General features: G+C 41.4%; 1 protein-coding gene across 2 annotated transcripts; it reads right to left on the reverse strand.

Moving 5' to 3' along the window:
• Positions 1–482: 482 nt before the first annotated feature.
• shox (short stature homeobox) lies at positions 483–9,284 on the reverse strand. 2 transcript variants are annotated; one of them, XM_039819156.1, is made up of 6 exons: positions 8,853–9,284; positions 7,021–7,229; positions 3,730–3,787; positions 3,456–3,544; positions 1,147–1,359; positions 483–794 (listed from the first exon to the last, which is right to left on the reverse strand). In XM_039819156.1, the coding sequence occupies exons 1-6, from the start codon at positions 9,097–9,099 to the stop codon at positions 705–707; spliced, it is 906 nt and encodes a 301-aa protein (XP_039675090.1). In that variant the 5' UTR covers positions 9,100–9,284; the 3' UTR covers positions 483–704. The 2 variants fall into 2 exon arrangements, with proteins under 2 accessions (XP_039675090.1, XP_039675088.1); XM_039819154.1 differs by having other exon boundaries at positions 3,456–3,565.
• Positions 9,285–18,482: the final 9,198 nt, after the last annotated feature.

Raw genomic sequence — 18,482 nt, forward strand, 5'->3', positions numbered from 1 at the left:
ATCTGCTTGTAGTGCCATTTGTAAACTCCCACATACAAGACCTGAAGTGCAAAGGCTATCTTCACTTCTTTACCCAGGATACAACACAACAAACAGAAAGAAATAAAGACAGAGAGAGAGCACGCTGGGAGGAGTAATGCAAACCAAGTCTCGCCAACACATGCCCAGCAACACAAAATAACAGCTCTCCCCTCTGCAGCAAAGGAAAAATGAGTTGTTGCTTTTGATGTAGCACAAGTCCATAAGAAGAAGGATATCAAACCGTAATGGAGAACTTTCACTTTGTAGGTGTAAGGGGGGGGGGGGTGTTGTGGGCATGTCGAATGGCAGTGTTAAAAACAGTTGTTGAGCGTGTATGTCAGGTGCGAATGGAGGCCAGTCCCAGAACGGTCCTCCATTAGAGCTCATGCACTTGGCAGCAGCAGGGAACACAGTGGTTGGAGACAAATATGGTCTTTTTTAATGTTTTTTTTTTTTTTTTCTTCATTTTTCTAGTGAAGATGGGGTGGGGGAGGGTATAAAGGGGAGAGCCGTTCCAATGCTTCGTTGAGGTGGTGCTTGGGTCTGTTTCCCCCATGCTCAACCCTCTGCATTGTCAATATGGCGTCAGCCAGCGTCAGCGAGGCTCTGCTTTTGGCCCTGCTGCTGCCTGCCAGTTTGCTTTGTTCTAACGTCTTCTGGTCTGACGGGCCCCGGCCTGGCCCTCAGACAGACATCCACATGTGTTTGTACGGTCCTTGGGATGTGATCTGTGCCTGGAGTGGACTGAGCCACTGGCCCCGCAGAAGTCCTGCCTGTTGGGGCGAAAAGTAAAAGGTGATTTCATTGGTATTTAATTACCGTTCTCTACAAGTGGTTTGTTTTGGCAGCTGGTTTTGTGACAATTTTCTCGCTCCCTCCTTCTTTTTTTATTTTCCTCCTCCACTGTTCTCCCCCTTTCTCTCTCACACACACTCTCTCCCCCCTCTCTGTATGTGTTCCTCTCTTTCATTCTCACTCAGTGTTTTTGTTTAGTTTAGTTTTAGCTGTGAGTGTCACGGCCATTTCACAGGCTCAGTCTTGTGTGAGAGGCGATTATGGGCATCAGGCGAGCGGAGGGGCGGCCCGGTGGGGTCAGAGTCCCAGAGCCTCGGCGTGTTTTCTTGCCTTGAGTCGCAGGTCGGCGATGCTCGAGTTCTTGCTGTTGCTTTTGGCAGCTGCTGCCACCGCCGCTGCTGCAGAGGCCGAGTCGGCGAGCGATGCGATTGGTAGTCCAAACGGAGGAGGTGGGAACATCAGGTAGGGAGCGTGAGCAGCCAGGTGAGGGTGCAGGTGTGGGTGGGAGTGGGCGACTCCGTCCAACTGAAGCTGGGCTTGGACCTGCAGAACAGCAAAACACAAAGTTAGTCAGTATGGGCGCCGCAGGCCGTGTGTGTGTGTGTGTGTGTGTGTGTGTGTGTGTGTGTGTGTGGACGTTTGAGGATTTAGGTTTCACAGTCTGACACTATTAAATTCCCCCTCTAATTTTACCCCCTCAAAGCCGTTGCTTACAGCGTGTTTTCTAAGAAAATAGTTAAGGGCTGCACTCTGCGCTTTGGCCCTTTTTTCATGTCAGCTATTCTAAAAGTTAATGAATCATACATTGCTCTCAGACACCGCATCCAATTTAATCATCTAGAATCAAAGTCTTTCTAGGACCTAGAACAGATTTGTTTAATTCAGACTGAGGACTCTGTTATACCCTTGGAAATATGCAGTCTTGTTATCCTGATTATGTATTCAATTGCATAAATAAACAATTTTGCACTAAAAAGATATTCACATATTTGGAGTTATAAATATTTATCCAGACATATTCCTGAGTCAAGGAGGAAAAAAGAAACCATAAGGAGCATAGAATATCAGTTTTCACATTCTTGGCAATTATTTTATAAGAAGTAGGTGAAAATTAAGCATCCACTCACTTCAGAGGGAGAGAGCTGAGCCTGTTGCCATTCCTCATGTGTTTCAAACACCACAGGAAGAAGTGGGAAAACTAAAGTATTTCATGCTTTCTTCTCCAACCAAAATAGAACGATATACAGCCAAAGTTTTACCTCGACTAAATATTATTTTTTTCACTTTGATCCCTTTCACATTGGCCTAAAATGACAGAAAATGACTTCAGTCGAAGTTGTTAAATAAAAGGGAAAATTAATTTCAACCACAAACGTATCGTTGCACAGCAGCGCTGCAATGGCATCCAAACAAAACCTCCTGCAAACAACAAGCATTGCCACACATCTCATTCCCCAACAATCGGGTAACAAACTACAGCTGTGACTGATAACTTCCAAATGTGTAGTGCGATTACATCCGATTAAAATGCATGAGCACTGATGGAAAACCAAATGAACTTCTTGAAACTTGGTTTTGTGAAGTGTTTTGGGGGACATGACAGAAACTGATCTGTCACTGACAAAACAGGTTTGACGTGCTTGTCCATTTTAGGGTGTGCGTGTTCTGTTTGTATCCTCATACACAAGTGCACATACGTTTATCGAACACATACACTTTTGTTTATTGAGATGGTTTTGGTAGTGTTTCTTTACTTGTTGGTTAATACTAAAGCGGGATGAGACATACTGTATGACACAGATGTTTCAGGCCAGATTTGAACCTCAGACCCAAGTCATGCACCTTACCTATCCATACCGTTACGTATTTTCTATGCAATTGCTGCATTGTGATATCAGTGCAGTCTGTGCGTGCTGCCCACCATCTATATCAACCTCAAACAGCGAGCCTATCTCGGTATGCAGGCCTCAAGCCTCCACCCCTGCCAGTGCAGCTCAACGCCAATATCCATCAGAGCCCACTCCATTCCCCGCTTTCATCATCTCTTTTATGTGCTCGCGCCTGCCGCACCGTTGGCTTAATTAGGCCGCTGCTTTTCACGAGGGTCAAGCAGACAACACAGCAGCCAGGATGCAAAAGCAGATAGCAGCAGATCAAATGTCTGTCCACCTCTCGTCTCCCTGTACAGTTCAACCCTCTCCACACTGCCAGGAGGTGAAAGGTGCACTGAGGTCTGAGCTGCTTCCTCCCCCTCCAACACACACAGTCTCTCATCACTCACATACGTATAATAGCTGCACATGGTCTATAGATTCTTGCAAACGTACAAATATAGAATGCCTGTAGTTTGACACAGATTCCACCACAGAAACACACACACGTAGCTCCGACTTACACTCACTTTGACCGGTTTTTATAGGTTCCACAGTCATTACAAGATGCTGAGTAATCATCTATTTTTCCCTGCGCTTTTAACTTTTCTGCATTTAGTTCTCCTTGTGTTCCCTGATTGGATGCTTTATATATATATATATATATATATATATATATATATATATATATATATATATATATATATATATATATATATATATATATATATCAAGCTTTGTCAGGTTTAATAAAAGAACATGGCCTACCTGTTGGAAGGGCATCCGGAGGGCACCCATATTGACATAGGGTGCTACTCTGCATGCGTCGAGGTGACTGCCGCTGCCCAGAATAACACCTGGAGAGAAGGGAAAGATGTCTGTCAGACAGCCAGACAGTTGTTATGTGAGATGAGCAGGTAACAGTTTTTTCCACATGCAGTTAAAAAAAGTGTCAAATTGCAAAACTAAAATAACCCACCAAAAAAAGAAAATATAAATAAGATCATTCAAAAGGCAATTAAAAAAAAAAAGCTGCATTTACCTTTGTGCATCTGGTTTTCTTGTTTTCGACATTTGGCTCTTCTGTTCTGAAACCAGACCTGTAATTGAGAAAGCAAATTATCTATAAGAAAAATACACAAACAAGTATTAAATCCAGTTTTTAACAAAAATGTAATTGTGTCTTATATCAGGTGTTATTTTAATAATAATATCATTTATGGACAGGCCACTTAGGCTATTTGTCACCAACAAAAAAAGGTTCACAGGTTACATATGAGCAAATGAAATCTTGTTTAGCTATTTGTACAAAACAATATTATAAATTGTTTCAATAAAACATAAAGAAACATGTATTGGATAAAAATAAGGACGGAAAATGTTCAAATTGTATACAGGTCGGAAAAAAACACCACAGAAAATCCTGAAATGTCATTTTTAGCTTCCCAGTCAAATCTTAAGAGGAACATTTATGGTGTTAAAATACAACAGCATGACTATATTCTCTCCATTGAGTAGCCTAAAGCCACCACAATCACAGACCGTGTAGGAATATTCTAAGAATACTATGAAGATATTCCGTCAAGATATCTTACAAAAAGACGCAAAAAACTCCGTTAACCACCTTCCAATTAGCTGGCTGTCTTTGAAGCTGCAGGCTGCAGGCTACGGCCTATTGTTAATCATCATCAGCCTAATTTGCCTCGGTGAATAACATTATCTCCCCTCCCCTCCGACCCCCGCAATGATTATCATTTACAGATGCGAAATTAGTGACTGGTCGCGGGACCACAAAATGGGCAGATTGATGTTGATGATGATGTTGATGATGAGGATGACTCAAGGTGCCGTGAAGCCATTTTGAGCATTGTGTGGCTCGGTGATCAACATTGCGTCGATGGGACTGCAATAACAGTCCGTGAGACAGAAGAGCCGAAGTCAACTGAAAATTAAAACAATTGTTTTATCTTTTAAATAATCACCTTATACTGTATAGCCTATTTTTATATAAATATCCCAATAAAGAGACGTTATAGGAATACTATCGTATGCGATTTAAATAGCATAAATGTAAGGTGCTTTGTCAACTGTTTACCAATTAAATTACATTATTATTAGTATTACTGCTAATAATAATAATAATAATAATAATAATAAAGGTATACAAATTGTCATGTATGTATAGGCGGTGAGTTATTAGCTCTACAGTGTTAAACGGTGGTAGAAAAGGTGTTTATGAAAATCCCAGGTGATTTTGCATGAACGCACAGTAATCCCTCAGATAAATCAAGGCTAATATTAGACGGGCCCGGGATCAATTCCAATTACGCGCCAGTATGTTAAGCAAAGTGAACTACACTGGTTCAGACAGTTATTTCTTCATTAAGGGCCACTCAATGATGCGCTTCACAAATACCCTAATCTCGTTTCCTTTTTGATTTTTTATTAGAGACAGTGAATAATGACATTTAATTTAGCAGCGCGCCAGAAACCCAAAGATATTAGTCCTAACTGAATTACTGCCTGCTCCTCACCAAGCTCTCATAACTTTCAATTAGATTCATTGACAGCTGCTCGGAGCGCAGGTTCACAGCCTGCAACAGCCCTGCTGCAACTCGCTCTCACTAAATCTGGAGACAACATGTCCCCGTGCCTAAAACGTGCCTAAAAAAGGCTTTTCAAATGCCTACATTTGAAAGAAGAGACCGGGTTCTGTCTGTCATTTTGATGACAGAAAACACACACACACACACAAACACACACACACACACACACACACACTCACACCACACACACACACACAACACACACACACAGCAAGACCGTTGAGCCTTTATGACGCATATTTACACCATCAAGTATTTTAATGCACACGTTATAAACTTTATTAGTTATAATTGCAATGTTATGCCGTATTACTGTCAATGAAAGCCCGACAATGTTCAGCTCAAAATGGTAGTCGGTGGGCTTATAAAGCTATGATGGGTCTTATTCATCCGATTAGATAGCCGAACAGCAGCAGAGTTGGGCCAGAATTGAGTTATTTCTAATCTGTTTTTATGGGGACACTACATCAAGCCAATGGCAGATATTACAAAGAAAATGAGGAGGGATACGAGTTGACATAAGAGCGCGTCCCCCGAAGCAGCCATTCAGGCTCTTCATTCATTTTAATCATTAGTTGGGATTTTCTTTCTCCCTTAAGGCTGCTGGGATCGTAGTAGTCTGCAGGCCTATACTGCTGCAAGTTCAGGTTGTTACATCGCGGATGATTTACAGCAGTTTACACGTGTTTGATATCACTGAACTCACCCTATACAATTATATATCGTTATTTGAACTACTTGTTAATTACACCACAAAAGGCACAGACATTCATGTGGTCATATATTCAGTCTAAATGTGAATTAAATTCAATCTGCAAGATACAGATCCTGAAAGATCCACAGTAATCGTACAGACGTTATACAACTGTCACAGTGAAATTGCAACTCCCTGCAGGAATATTACGACACCACGAAGAGGGACAAATCCCCTAGATACATTGAGTACCACAGACACTTAACAAATCCCCATAGGAATAAGGAATTAAGGAATAAAGAATATTTGAGACGTTATCACAACAGGCTGCATCATTCAGCTCTCAGATGGGTTAGGTCATCCTGTTTGTAGACTAATGAGCTATTTTTTATTTATTTTTTTGTTTTGCATGTTGCAGGACACACACTGATCTTTTTATATCACAAAAAAAACAAAAAGAAAAGTTTTTTGGTATGATTTCAAAATGACACGGTTTTCGCTTGTTAGGCCTATATTATTACAAGCTCGAAAACATGATCAGCACGAGGTTAAACTCTGCAAACTGGGTTATTAAAAACGAAAAAGAAAGGGGGGGGAAATAACTGCATTGTTGTTCAATCAGTTCAGATATTTTCTTACAGCTTACTCAGTGTGCAAACTGTTTTATAAGAAAATAACTTTGAGGTTCCATAAAATCATTTTTCATGTGGCACACTATTATTATTTTTTGATTGTCTTGTAGCATAAATCAAGGACTTATTAGATAATTAACACAACTCCCACATATCGCGATACCACTAGGCTAAATAATTCTACCATGCTGAAGAACTGTAGTCTGACGATATAACGTCTTACAGAGATCCTAATATCACTTCAAAACACCGAGTATGTTGTCACACTGACAAGCTACCTGCAAGAACATTATGAGGAAAAACACCGTTTCCTGCTCACCCGCAGCCCCGCGGTTGGGATTAGCATTTTGAATCAGATAAGTGGGAGAAAGAAAGAAGAAGAGATGGAAGGAGATCCTCACCTGCACCCTGGCCTCGGACAGTCCCAGCCGCTGGCTCAGCTCCTCTCTCATGAACGCGTCCGGGTAGTGCGTCTCGTCGAAGAGCCGCTCCAGCTCGTTGAGTTGCTCCAACGTGAAGTTAGTGCGACTCCTCCGCTGCTTCAGTTTGCCCTGTGCATCCTCGTCCTCCGACTTCACGTCCTCCTTTTTCTCCTTACACTCGTATATCCCTGTTCAACGGCCCACGGTTAAAATAAAATGAAATAAATAAATAAATAAAAAAGAGGATATGCGTTACATTCTGGACACCTTTCCTGGATGCGTTACATAAACATAACACACTATCTCTCTCCCTATATATCCCCCCCCCTCCCCCCCTCCCCATAGCCATACACACTGGGCCCTGTCAGGGGCCTAAGGCCTGGCAATTTGGCAGCAACACACACACACACACACATTACACAGCCTATTTCTTCAAGAGAGAGGGGCCTGTGGCTGCATTTCCAGCCTCCATAAGTCAGTGTGTATGTCAGTGCTGTTATGGAAGTAAATCAGTCAATACAGGCCATGGAAGCCTAATAAGGGTCTGAGCGATTTAAAGAGCAGAGAATTAAGCCCCGGCTAAACGGAGAAGATTTAGGCCTAATTACTCGCCTCCGTGAAAAAGAATAGGTAGTTTCAGGCTATAAATAAAAAATGGTCAGTCTTAACATTTCATTTCCTTTTTTCAACGAAACATTAAAATGTCTGTATTTCACACCGTGTAATACACTGTCAGAATATAGGCTACTGATTTCTTTTTGGCCTGTGCTGTAGCCTACTAATTATCAGTGTGGTATTATTAGTAACAGACTTGACAACTGCTGCAATTACTGGCCTGTTTGGTGAAAATGTCTTTTTCCATAACTGAAAGTCACGTATTAATATAATGTAAAATGCTTATCAAATGAATCCCATGCACAGAGAACCAGTCTTCCTCTATTAGGGTGCATTAATACAAAGTGTGAGGCAGAATAATACAGCTAATAATGCTGACCCTTTTTTGCTCTGCCTGTAATATAAATATAGAAACTGCCCACTGCACACTACCTGACTGCTCAGTGAAAAGAGGCCTGTCCTGCTTTTTAATCAATCATCGATCCATTTTTAAGAGCGCGTTCAGTGACATCTTTTTTTAATTTACAGGAATTTAACAGCTCAAATTTCGGGTGCATAATCTAAAGCAGTATGACAAGGCATCCAGACTATATATTTTAAAGGGGACACTACATCACAATAGCATTGCAGTAAAACTTTTAAATGATGCCAAATATAATATAAAATGTCCCTCAGAATTCCTGAAATACTGTAATTGATAAAAGAAAATAGAGTGGAGTATGAAAGATTGTCATACACTTTATAATGCTTCCTTTATGATTATTGTGGACAAAATATGTTCGTGTTGGCACAAGTTACATGTTACATTGTAAAGAAAATAAGACTAAACTTAGCATTAAACACCACATGTATTATTTAGGCCTAATTATATTGTAAAACATATATAAGAAACGCCACAGTGATTTTTCGTCTGGCCAAAGCATGAAAACAATCATCAAATGGTTAAAACGACGGTCAGACGAAGGGCCCACCTCCTGCTATGTAAAATAATCATTGTAACAACAGAATAATGTGTTAACTTTGTAAATCTACTTGAACTAAACGCACGCCGTTGGGCTAAGTAAACTCTCTTTACGCACGGATTTGTCGGGATTTATACAAACAGGAATGTCGCTCTCGATTAAAACAACTGAACTTGAGACATTTTCCCGAAACAATACGGAGCATTTTTCTTAAAATGAAAATAAAACCCTTACCCTCAGTCGACCTCGAAACACTAAAGTCCTTCAGTTTCTCCTTTTCCAGCTCGACGTGGTCCTTGAACAGATGCACCGGGCAGTGGCTGCCCTCCGTTATGTCCTGCAGGTTTGTCTCCGGGCTGCCCAGCTCCCTCGCCCGCGTCAAGCCGCTCTCCAAAACTTCCCTGTACGTGATACTCTCTTTGCTGCTCTCCTTGGTTTTCTGATCGAAAGATTTCGACACAAATGCCGTAAGTTCTTCCATGGTCGGCTCTGTGGCTCAGTAGTGGTCCTGGTCAGGGAAATCCACCGTGAATTCTCAGTGTAGTCTATAGGCTACCTTAGCGTGTCTATGTAGCACCAGCACTGCTCACGGATACGCTCTTTTTTGGAGGCTGGCAGCAGCGATAGATAGAAGGGGTGGAGAGGAGGTGAGATCACTCCTGCTGTTGTGACTGTGTATTTGAGAGCACACTATTTATACACGGCCACCTCAGCCCAGCCCCCCCACCCCTTCTTCCCTACGATCTCTGTGTCTTGAGCAATTACAGGCCGGCTCGACTTTGCAGAATTTAACTTTCAGCAGCTTTTTTTTCTTCTTCTTCTTCTTCCACAAATCAATGATGAAGCTGGTGGAGGCGGTTAATTGAATTACTGGGTCATTAAAATGCCTACGGTGGCTCAGTCCTGCGAGGAGGCTGTATATGGCTGTTATGTCTAATTAATTCGGCGAAAATTTAATTACCGCGATTATAAATGCTGGCTTTTGTGGGATTGCCCCATGCTTTTTGGGTGTTTGTTGAGTTGACAAATGTGTTTGAAAGCTAATCTGAGCGCGACTCGGTCCATAAACCACCTATAAACTCTGCTGTATCAGCTGGGTGGACTTATTCTTCTCTAATGTGGAGTTAGTAGGCTACACAGTTGAAGTCTAAAAACGCAGACGTGGACGGATTCGATCACAAAGCAGAATTTAAAAGTGGTTAATTGATTGAAAAAAAATATATAGATTTACTCATCCTAAATATTTTTGAGACATCACAACAGACTTCAATTACGTTCAGTTGATGTCAGTAAAATTTAATTAGGCCCCAACACTTTTTTTCACACAATTTCGTACAAGATAAATCTATTTTCTTTTTGCCAAGTTGTTTACAGTTCCCTTTCTTTTAACATGTTGCCTATTTTCACATAAGTCTAAATGCAAACTGGAAATCATGAGGGAAAAGTAGCCAGCATTAAACAGCAACAAATACTCAGTCATGGGATGATGCTGTAATTAATGTATGGCTGTTATAAATTCGGATCCCTTTGGAGTATTCACTTGTAATCCTTTGTGGTTTCCGGTTACAAATATGAGCTACAAATCAATAGATATCAGCTGTGAAAAAAATGTTGCCTCTATTTACAGAATTTTCATGGGAATAAGAGAGCCCATAATGGCTTAACGTTATCTAAGTCGTTCATCAGTCCAGCACACAAACACAAAAGGCCGGGAGAGGAGTGTGATCCCCTGGGTCTGCCGCCCTGAGCGGCCCGCCACTGTGAAAGTCTCATATCTCAGCTCTCTAATGACTCGGTTTGATGTCTCTCCATTTATCAGTGAGCCCGCTCCACATCACTGCGGCTGACGCACAAGTCGAGGTCTCTCCCTGGTGCCATGAACTGCGCCTTTTGTTGTTAATAGACCTAAATCCTCTTTAAGACGCAAATCTGCGCTCCCAGTCGTGTGCCTCGATATCACCCCACAATAAAGTGGAGTTTACAAAAAGCGCACGTGCGTTTAACGAAATAACCCACCAACAGGGGGTTCATAAAAAATAAATTAAAGAAAATATCTAACTTTTACGCACTGCATCTGCAGAGAAATTTTCTTTATTTTTCAGTAATTTCAATGTAATTTAAAACATGTCAGTGTTTGATAAGAGAACATGTAGAAGCCAAACACATCCTGACATTTTAATCAAACGGTGGAAATGCATTGTTAACCAGCATAGATGCAAGTACGTTTATTTTTTGGATTTGTTTTTTTAACTATTTAGTAGGCCTATTGTGTTTTGAACGGTGTGTCCGACACTAAAGCTCATTTACAATTCTTCAGTGCAACAAAATATTCATCCAGAATAAGGGGAAACATATCGCCAGAAGGCCTACAGGCTGTGCATGCTTACTATGAATGACAAACACAGTGCCCAATTAAAATAAGATAACGTGTAGCACAATGAAAGCTATCCTTTTTTTTAAATCACATTTAATTTCATTGTGTTTTTATTGAACACCAGCAGTAACGATAGTCTAGAGTTTCCAGTTTTTCTAAAGATTATAAAAAAAATATTGCTTGTAATCTCACAGATTTGAGGCATGTGGTGTCCAATCAGCAACAGCCTGGAGGAATAGCAGAAGTAATCCAGGAGGGATCCTACATGGTGTCGCTACAGTATAGTGGCCAAAAACTCTTAAAGGGGCCTCAATCATATTTTCACTTATTATTTCCCCGCGATCCCAAAACCCCGCCTTCCCTGCTGCACGTGCGCTTCCGAAAAAAACAACCAGACTTGTTATTTTTAATTATTCAGTTTTTATTTATTGTCAGTATTATTGTTGTTATTAATGTGACGACCACAGCACAGACAAGGGACACAGTGTGCCTAAATGCAGCAATACAAACAATTTAAAGTAATGATTTAAAAAGTACATAATTATATTATTATTATTATTATTATTATTATTATTAATAGCAGTAGTAATGTTGTAATATAATTCAATTTAAATTGTTGTCAGGTTTTATTAAATAGTATCTTGGTGTCAGGAAATTGTAAATTTAATAATTAACAATGTGTATATTCTACAATAATCAGCCACCTAATTTCTAATTTTCTAATTTAAATGTTTGCCTGTTTCACTGCTGATCAGCTTTGATCAATGTGGTCTACATGCATCCACCAAAAATGATGTCCTACATGTTTGCTCTCATTGCAACTTGTGTATGTGCATGTTTATATCCATTGTACAACAGATGCTCCTAAGTGATAAATGAATACATTGGACAAGTAAAGCACATCATCACCAAAGCTCAACTGACTTACTCAGAAGAATACTGATAAATGTGTCTTTTTTACTCTATTTAATATATTGGAAATATTGTGAGTGCTAAATAGACTCCCACATGGCTGCAGGTTTCCTTACGTTGAGTTACAAGTAAAATATAGTCCTTGTAGGGGGGGTGACAAGCGTTGTCTTTTAGTGTCCTTAAACCTACTCATGCCCATGATCGTCCATTTACTGCTAATTAGGGAGCGGAGGAATTCCTTCTCTACCTGCTTGTGAAGGCTTTGGAACATTATCAAGACATCAGCGGACTTAAATGGGTGTATGCTGGCTGGAGGAGAGCAGAAAGGGGGGGGGGCGGGGGAGGAAGAGAAGGGCGCGAGGGTGAAGAGACAGTGTGGAAGAGAGGGAGAGAAAGTGGCGGGACAAGCTGTAGCAATGAGCAAATTAGGATAATTGATAATTAGATTTAGACTTTTGGGTAGTATGTTGAATATTAGAATTGAACTGTATTAGTGCCCTGTAGCCTGTGTGAAGGTTTGAAATCCCTCTGGTCCTGCTAGTATCCAGATTTAGAGATGAGGGGAAGGGAATACAGTAAGGGTCGGAGCAGCCGCTGCCTGCCTGGACACCAAGTCCTCACCCCAACAAATGCCACAACACTGCTTCAACCTGTTCCCTCCGCCAGACTAATCCCTCATATGTGAGGCTGCGGATGATCCTAAATGCTTCTGGAAGTTAGCCAAGAATTTCTTTCCCCCTTATGAGAGGAGACAATAATAAAATCCTTTAATTACTTACAGTATGTTTGTGAAAGAGGGACGAAAAGGTAACAAAAGATGTGTTTTTACATGCACCCATGCTCATCTCTCTGCACCATGCTTCTGTAAAATCATAATTTATGACAGATGTGATTGTCTAAATGTTGTACTTGGCCCCAAGAGAGCAAAGTGAGTTCTAAAAATGTAACTTAAACATAAAGCTTCTTTTAGAGCGGCGCTTATCTCCAAATACCATCATCTCATACTATAGGGACAGGGGAGCAGTGAAAATGCAATAACGTGGTATACTTGAATCTGATTCAGCAGCATTGCAGAGATGCTGTACAGATGTGGTCCTGTGCAGAAAAAGAAAATTGGATTTTTCCCCTGGTAGAAATATTTCAACCTTTTTCTTGTGAGGATGAGGAGGGTTTTAACTTGCTGCCATGTTAATGACAGTGATTGTGTGTTTGGTTATTAAACTCCTCTGGCTTGTCTGCGGGGTGCAGGGATTTCGTGGTTACTACATTGTCTGGTGCCTTCATTTAGGTCCTTTTTCCAGTGCTGCAGCAGTCCACGGAGACTACAGGCTGTTCTGTGTTCAAAAGCCTTGTCTGCCATCTAAATGAGGCTTTCTGGGCAAAAAAAAAAGAAGAAAAAAAATTCAACATGAAAATACCACAATGTGTTGAACATTAGCTAGCACTCAACTGGGATGTTTTGGGAATATGTTGGTTCTCCTTTTTGGATTGTTATTTTTTTCCTATGTATTCTCTAACTGCTATCTACCCAAAGGGCACCGGGGCCTCTTTTTGATGGAAAAAAAAAGGCATGAAATTGACATTATACCCTTAAATGCAGTGCAGATTTGCAGAGAAAACACAGTAATCCGCTGACAATGCTTGAAAATCAAACACATACTCCTCTCTCTCTCTTTCTCTCCTTAACAAGCTACAGTTTGCTCGTCAGGTTAAATCTACTCATTAATTACGAGCAGCTTCTTAAAGGCGTTTCCTTTCATGTATGCCAAAAAAGTATTTTCCTTAAGTCCCTTATAAGAATACTATTGTTTTTATGGTCAAATACTCTGGGGAAATGCAACATTTTATACAAATCAATAGCGTTCAAATAATTCATGACTGATCACATGGTGTTTTAGCTCCTTATTTGCAGTAGAAAACCGTGTTTTGTTTGGCTCCCAGAGGGCAACATGAAAGACCTGGGTAGAGGCGGGGAGAATTGGAAATGGAACTGAAGAGAGTGCACGAGGATAATAGGAGGACATTGATCATTTGGTGCACAAGAGGACAACTAAACCTGTGAGTCGAGGCTAACAAGATGTATCATTTATACATTATTTAGATGTGTCTGGGCTTCATGTGTGCATTCTGTTACATCAGGTTTGCATCATCACAGCGCAATGACCTGAAACCCTTCAAAGAAAATACTATTTATGTAATTGTCTAATTTTTATTTTGTTCATCCGCCAGCAGAGAAGAAGACATATCATATAAAACAACAACTAGTTTGATGCTGATTTCAGTTAGAGCCTTCAGTGTCTATTTGAAATGACTATTGTGCAATGTGGGCGCAAATAAATCCCAATTTGGGCAGTGTTAGCCAGTCACAGCTTGTAATAGAAATTAATTATGTAAATTTGGAGATGGATCAAGTTCCCTCTTGGCAAGGGAACCATCCCACGGACATGATAACAACGTCTTCAGAGACCAATGAGGCCCATTTACAATAAGTGTAGGTTTTAAGTCGCTTGCTTTGCTTTGCTTTGCTGTGTGTGTGTGTGTGTGTGTGTGTGTGTGTGTGTGTGTGTGTGTGTGTGTGTGTGTGTGTGTGTGTGTGTGTGTGTGTGTGTGTGTGTGTGTGTGTGTGTGTGTGTGTGTGTGTGTGTCTCACCACAGCAGGCTATAAGAGGTACCTCTGGTGTCAGCCGGAGAGCAGCCATTTGAGGCAGACTGTCTTTTATGGAGTGATGCTACACTTTCTCAATCACACAATTAAAGTCTAGAGAGAAAAAGAGAGAGCAACTGTGTTCTATTCACAGTGCAGAGAGCAAGAGAGAGGGAGAAAGAGGGATTGCCGCTTTTACAGAGAGTGATTTATGTTGTGGTGTTGAGAAAAGAAGAGTCCTTGATAGATGACTTCATTAGATTTAATTAACAGAAAAACCGAAGACAGAGGAGACGGAGGAGAGACAGAAGGGGAGAGAGTGGATTTGAGGGGGGATTGAGGGATAAAAAAGGTGAAGAAAACACAGAGAAGGGGTCTCCCCAGGAAAACAGAGAGGTAGAGCAGAGGGAGAAAGGGTGAATGGAGAACAGATGCCGGAGATTAGGATGAGAATGGTGATGCATGAAGAAGAGGCTTGTTTTTTATGTGTTGAGTGCGTGGTCAGACAGGAGTGCCCTCATGTATCTGGGACTCAGAGGAAAGCCAGCCAGTCCCCGTAAAACCAGTGCATCTACTTCATTAAGCTATGTGACCTGTTTAGGAAAGGGGCACCAGCCAGAGTGCACATACTTGTACATTGAATAACACTTGTGACACACCAACACACCCACATGTATGTGGGTAAGACTGATCCGCCATGTGCCGCAGGCTGTGTCTGTTGGCTGAAGGCAGGCTTTGATGGGCCAAATCACTGCCTCTCTCCTATCAGACACGTCTATCATCTTATCCCTTTGAATTTCTCATCTCTCCTCCAAAGAGTCGGAGGCCAGAGCTGCAGCGACTACAGTCAAACTTGCGTCCACTTTCTGTAGACCTGAAATCTAGTTTGACGTCTTTAGATGTGCCATTTAGACAAGTCCAAAATATTGCATGCACTCGGTGTACAGGTAAGAGTGGCAGGCAATATTTTTGACTTATCATGCTGCGCCTCAGCTTTGACATTTTGGGCATTTGCTGGACATATAGACAAGCACTGCCACTACTGCATAGTTAGGAAATAAAAGTTTTAGCACCGGGAGAAGGTGAGCGGCCTAAGGGATATGTGTTAGAGTCAGACGCAGGTGGACAAGGAAGTCTGAGATAGACAGGATTGCATTTTTTTCAGCAGAAGCAGTCAAAACGTCATGTGTGTGTTATTACAAAGCATAGAGACAGCCAACAGTTAAAAGACTGCAATGAGAACTTTGTAAAGTCATGAGATCAGTAATGAGAAAACCACTGACAGGCCATCATTAGTAACAGATAGTGTTGTAAAAACTATTGGTATTCCACTACATTTTAGATTATATGTTTCTTATGTGTTGTTTCATATGTCAGCAAAGTGGGCAGCGGTATATATGCCCTCTCTAGACAGTCATTAAGCTGCCAGTTGATGGTTCAGTGAGCTGCTGTAGGCAGGGAGCACCTGTCACTACTCATCCATCCATCCTTGTCTGCTTTAACTCAGCTCTGATGGAAGGAAGAAGACCCTCAGAAGACCACAGCAGCCTCACCAGCTGAGAGCAATAATTAATCTAATTCTCTCTCAATTTATGTGAAGCACCTAATCTGTAGGTGCAGGCAGCACAGATGTGATACTGAAAAAATGTCATATTAAATATAGAATATAACAAATTTGCAGTGCAATTCCTGATCTTCTTTTTCTTTTAATTACATCACCTCTCTCTCCCTCCTTCCCTTCCTCCCTCACCCATCCATCTCCGCTCAGATGGATTCGGGCACAAAACACGTGGTCACATGACATGAATGGGTAATCAGTAGGTATTAGTGCGTGTTAACAACCCCTAAGCTGAAAGATGATTCCCCTCTTGATATTAAAGAGATAACACAGAGGAACAAGAAGCAAATGGCCCTAAGCCTCCAGCTATGCTCCCCTCCAAAGTTGTTTTCCCGGAAAATTAGGCGATTGACTAATGGCGTAAATGCTGTTAATTACCGGCACCAGTACCCCAAACAGTCGTCTCTGCCTGTAACTAATAAGAAATCAATTAGCTAATGAATTGGTCATTAAGTGAAAAGCTAATCTTGGCCGAGGTATTTTATAATGATTATTTTTTGCCTATGATCCTGGCTAATTGCCGTTGTCATACGGCGCTCTCAGCTTTCAGCATGCCTAATGAAGCTTCATTAGATCATAACTGGCACTCTTGGAAGATTCACGGGCAAACCTGCTTCCCAATTATTTTTAATTGCCAGACATTCTGCACAAACAAGTGCTGCTGCACCTTGCGGAACAGGAGAGCTCAGGCTGGCTGTACTGTGTTTCCTTCATGACTTCATTTGAAGCGATTAGAGCGCGGGGCAGGGTCGTCACCGAGCTGCTGTTGTCTGTGGTGGATTTAAAGAGCCCATCAGCTCAAACTGCTGGGCACATTGTTGCGCTTCCTTCCTCACTTTGATTTCCACTGAGGAGAAAAGCTGCTGCTTCCAACGTGGCTGAACTGGCTCTGTGTCGCCCATGTGCACAGACACTGATGGACACATTGTGTCTGCTTGTAGCACACACAGTAAAACACACACAGACAAAGAGAGATGCATGCATTTAAATGGCATTCTTGTGCTATTACAAATGCACAGACAGAGACAAACACAAATATAAACACACACACACACACACACACACTGCCTGCATCATCATACCTGTACATGTGTCAGCTGACAAAAACAAAGGAGAGAGAGCATCCCTCCCGGGCATGAATAATTAAGAAAAAACAAAAGAGCCTTGTTTTTTTTCCTCCTGCATCTCCTTCTTTTGTGTGTCTAGTAAACCCCAGTGTAGTGTACTCTGAGTTCTCCACTAATAAGATGGAGGATCAGTCTCTCCATTGTGCTAACACAACACATGTTTCCATTCTGACCCTGTACAAGTATCTCTCTCTAACGTCAAGAGGCTTGTGGTGAAAACAGAACTGCTGAAAGTGTGTCAATCCCGCAGGTGCTTTTCGACAAATGATCCCAAATTTGCCCTCGCTTCAAACAGCAGGTCTTCTCCTCTATCATTGCTCTAGATGACAAACACAAACACGCAGCTTCAATGGCGCAGGACTGAAACATTGTTTTGTTTCCCTGGCACAAGCAAAGAGACAAAAGAAATGTATCCAAAATCAACTGCTGGTTCTCACAACAATATTTGTGAAGCTCAGACTCAGTTCAAACAGGCGGGGAGCTACATCATGTTATTTACACCTGTGCTTGTGAAGATGATGATATGTATTTATCAAGCAAAGGCATATTTGTCCAATCACAAAACATGTTTTTGCCAAAACATTGTGCCTTTGAGAAAGCAGCCAATCTTTCCAAATTCCAGAGGCTTGATTTTGTGGCCAAGGCCTCTGGTTTGCGATGATGCCAAACACCTCACCCCAGGTGCCTTTGTGTACATGTGTGTCTGTCTGCACGTGTGTGTGTGACACACAGAGAAGAGGGCTGGGCCTACTTCACTGGCACGCTGAAGTTTGATGCTGGATGAATGGCACTCCAGATGTCTATCAATATTTAGCAGTAAACATCCCTGGCAGGCGGGGAGATGTGGCAGCTGAGAACATGAGGTGGTGCAGCTATGAACTGTTGACTTTCAGTTTAACTGGTTAAGCTGGAAGAAAAAGCATCTCTAAAGCTGGCAGTGCCAGCCACAGATTTGTTGGAAGTAGGATACATTTTGTTCATGATTTTCACTGAGAAAGAGTCAGACAAACCAGCCAGATTTTTTTTTTTTTTTTAAAGGTGCAAGCCATTCACCTGGACATGCAACTCCCTGATAAATTTAACAAAATCAAGATCCTCTTTTGATCAGGACAGCAGAAAATGTCTCCGGTAATAAAAAAGTAAAAAGAAGTTGGTAGAGAAAATCGAAATGTGGAAGGGCTGACTCTGA

This window comes from Perca fluviatilis, chromosome 12 (assembly GCF_010015445.1).
Source record: "Perca fluviatilis chromosome 12, GENO_Pfluv_1.0, whole genome shotgun sequence".
In the NCBI taxonomy this organism is placed as follows: domain Eukaryota; kingdom Metazoa; phylum Chordata; class Actinopteri; order Perciformes; family Percidae; genus Perca; species Perca fluviatilis.